The sequence below is a fragment of the Centruroides vittatus genome, unplaced genomic scaffold (assembly GCF_030686945.1).
Source record: "Centruroides vittatus isolate TY-2023 unplaced genomic scaffold, ASM3068694v2 contig_628, whole genome shotgun sequence".
NCBI lineage: Eukaryota > Metazoa > Arthropoda > Arachnida > Scorpiones > Buthidae > Centruroides > Centruroides vittatus.
The window spans coordinates 5,766,914-5,770,308 of record NW_027122385.1 but is presented as its reverse complement, the minus strand read 5'-3'; the positions used below and the strand labels follow the sequence as shown (position 1 = coordinate 5,770,308).

At 28.3% G+C, this 3,395-nt stretch overlaps 1 protein-coding gene across 1 annotated transcript; it reads right to left on the bottom strand.

Moving 5' to 3' along the window:
• Window positions 1-730: 730 nt before the first annotated feature.
• On the bottom strand, window positions 731-1,439 carry LOC136979534 (uncharacterized). Its single transcript, XM_067275538.1, has 3 exons — window positions 1,211-1,439; window positions 952-1,140; window positions 731-876 (listed from the first exon to the last, which is right to left on the bottom strand). Exons 1-3 carry the CDS (start codon window positions 1,376-1,378, stop codon window positions 799-801), a joined length of 435 nt encoding a protein of 144 aa, XP_067131639.1. The 5' UTR covers window positions 1,379-1,439; the 3' UTR covers window positions 731-798.
• Window positions 1,440-3,395: the final 1,956 nt, after the last annotated feature.

Here is a 3,395-nt window from a genome sequence, read left to right as displayed (position 1 = left end):
ATCTCGGGCTATTATTTCACAATAATTAATAATTGATTTCAATTAAAAGCTTTACATAAGCGAAATGTCTAGAGTATCGACAGGGAGGTTCATAATATTTGGCCAAAAGTTGTATCTTGGGGAAGTTAGTATCAGAGTGGCAACGAACCTGATGAAGATCTTGGTTAAAGATCGAAAACGTTAGTTCTGTATCTATATTCGTACCGGAAATTTAAAGATTTTGGAAGAGATAATTATATGTACCGGTATTTATCATTGAAAGTTGTATCTAATTAATTATATATATTATTTTAAAATAGTAAATTGCATGCAATGTATGCAAATTATTATAGAATGGATAAAATTCAGCACTGATATATTAAAGGGTTCTAAAAAATATTTTAAGAAAATGAAAAGTATTTTGTTAGAAGACAAATAAAGTATTATTTGAGTATTAAAGCATAAATAAGAACAAAATAAATTAACTGTAAAATTTATTGTTTAAGGATAACTGCAAATTACAAAGGATTATCCTCATTATATATTTTGAGATAAAAAGAATACTAATAAATACAGATTTACAACTCAATTAGTAATAATTGATATTTTATTTCGAAATTAAAAGTTTTCCTTACAATTTCAATGTAAAGAGGTTTAAAAATTAATTATGTTTCATATAAGAATAAAAAGCAATAGACAAAGTACTGTGTGGAATAGAATTTTGTTTATATTACCAACAAAATCTAACAGGAAAACTTCATAAATATGCAAAATATATTTGAAATAAGTAGAAAAACTAGTGGCATTTTTTTTTTATCTTCATGAACGAACGAGTTCTTCCGTCAATAGATGCAATTGGTCTCGTAAACGTTGAAGACGTTGTTCTAATTTCTGCATCTGAGGGAAAAAATAGATTAACATATTTATATCAACATTTTCGGTTGAAACAGTTAATAAAACATCATCTTTCACCTTCTGTTGTAATTCTTCGGTTAATCTTGTTTCTCTGTCAGATAATTCGGAATGATTTTCCTGCTTTGGAGGTGACCATAAAAGAATACGATGAAGATGAAATCCACAAATAGATGATGTCAATACTATAAAGAAGTTTGTGATAAAGAAGGACTGACAGCAATCACACCGCTTTCCCCCCTTAACATCCTGTACAGAGAAACACATTCTATTTAGACGTCAATAATTTTTATTGAGTATTAATAGGGCCCTTCCATACCTTCACTTCCATAGGAGAGCCTTTGCTAATGTTTCGATTTCTGATATAATTTAGAGTAGAGAACATATGAATAAAGCCTAGATCAAAAGTAGAACGAATATACCCTTTAATTAGGAAAGTCACCCCTATCATAGCCATAAGAATGATCATACTTTTTATGATCAACATTTCGCATGCCGAAACTGACGAGTGATAATAATGTAAGAAATACTTATTATTAATACAATAAATCTAAAATATAAGGAAGAAACAATTGTGACGTTCTAATAAACAAAAGACGAATAAATAACTAATTTCTATTTGATTTTATTTTAATATTACAAAGCATAATAATAAAAACATTAAGAGTAATTTCTAGTTTTTGTTCCAACTGGCTATTTATACTTATCGAGTGCTATTTAAAACTCTAAAAAGCATAATATGTAATTGAATTAAATCGGTAGAACAAGGAAAGTCTTACATAAATAGTATGTATATAATTTATTTTCGGAGAATATGGCAATTTTCTATTGACATCCCTTATTGACCGTACCGGACAATTAGGAATGTTAATTTTGTAGCCTCATATAAAAAATAGTCGTGTAGTAAGGCTTTCATTCTTTGCAATATGCTTTGTACGCAATGGTGCGTACACAGTAGCTTTGATCTGTTGTTCTTACGGAATACAAGCGTAACAGTAGCAATTATCTGTACTAGACAATTTTCTGGTGCCAATATGTACGACGCCCATTGACACCGATAATTATTATAGTACAGATGATTCGCAACACTAAACAGTTGTACAGCTTAAGATGTGAGACTACTTTCCGTGCCAGTTATTACATTTAACTTGAAGCAATACAAACATAAACTATGATTTTCGTGAACGTTCGTTGTGCATTATAAATCCGCGTAAATCTTGCGGTTCGTTTTCAAAATAAGTTACATTCTTTATCAATACATCTGACCTGATTCTTTTACACTCATAGTAAAGAATAATTTCTGTTGTACTTCTCTGTGTGCAGTTTAAGTGCAACATGAAACAATGTCAATGAAAGAGTTTTTATTTATTTATATCGAAACGTTATATTACGAAGACGATAAGTCACGTAATAAATATTGTGCTATCTGCAGGTACTAGATAAAAATTCTTGCAAGTGTAAAGTATTACATTTAATTGCCATGCAGTTCGGTTCATAAAATTTCGTCGTATCGTTTTTGCTCGTACTATTATCTTATCAGCAAAGTATATTCCTACACAATGACTTCCTCTATAATGTGAAGTGTCCTTGTTGAGTACGTGTGCTTGCTTTCTTATTAATTACTATTACTTTTGTCAACATTGCCGAATTTCCGGCTGAAACGGGTTATTTTAAAGAAATTTTCTTATTTGACTTATATACATTTATAAAATTAGGTTACCAAGATTCATCTACAGGAAATGTTTCTGTTTTCACATATTTTATTAAATGAATTTCATATTCTGTATTTTCTGAATAATGGTAATGTTTCATCTATGTTGTATTGCATAATTTATATAATGTTAATAATTTAATGTTTTGTTCGTGAATTATATATATAATCCACGAACAAAACATTACATAGTGACATACACGTATATTCATGTTTGTTTTACTTCTGCAAATTACACTTTTCATGTATAAACCGGATAATATTAATATATTATTCCTATACTGATTTAAAAATATTGTTATATAGATATAGGCCTAATAAAAAAAATTAAATTATAATTGCTAATGCTTGTTTGCATTCACCTAAATAGTTAACGAAGTTATAATACATTATATATATATGCACATTTCGATAATTAATTAACTTCCTAATTTTTATTTTTTAATTTTTATATCAGCTATTGATAAAACTTTCCTTTGTGTGGCACGTGATTAACTGCATTAGTATCTTATCAGATAAATTTAATTATTATTGCTAATAATTATTCGCTCAAACTCGTGGGAAAAGTTTAACATACTGTACAAATGTTGTTGATTTCTTTATATTCTTCACTTGGTTGGTTGTTTTGTCGCTTTTTTCGAGGTTTATATTTCAAGAGAACAAATCGCAGTAGGCCTAATTTAATTCATGAAAAATATCAGTAACGGAAGCGTCAGGAGAAAAAATTTTCTGGTTACAATAAATTTATTATTAAGTTCTTTGCATATTACTTAATATTATCAGAAAAATATTT

Bases quoted from the DNA above. Each gene is read 5' to 3' on its own strand.
- LOC136979534 (XM_067275538.1), bottom strand. From the start codon at position 1,378: ATGTTGATCATAAAAAGTATGATCATTCTTATGGCTATGATAGGGGTG. The intron at 1,141-1,210 runs GTATGGAAGGGC...TTCTCTGTACAG, and splicing joins GCTCTCCTATGGAAGTGAAG to GATGTTAAGGGGGGAAAGCG. The intron at 877-951 runs GTGAAAGATGAT...TTTTTCCCTCAG, and splicing joins CCGAAGAATTACAACAGAAG to ATGCAGAAATTAGAACAACG.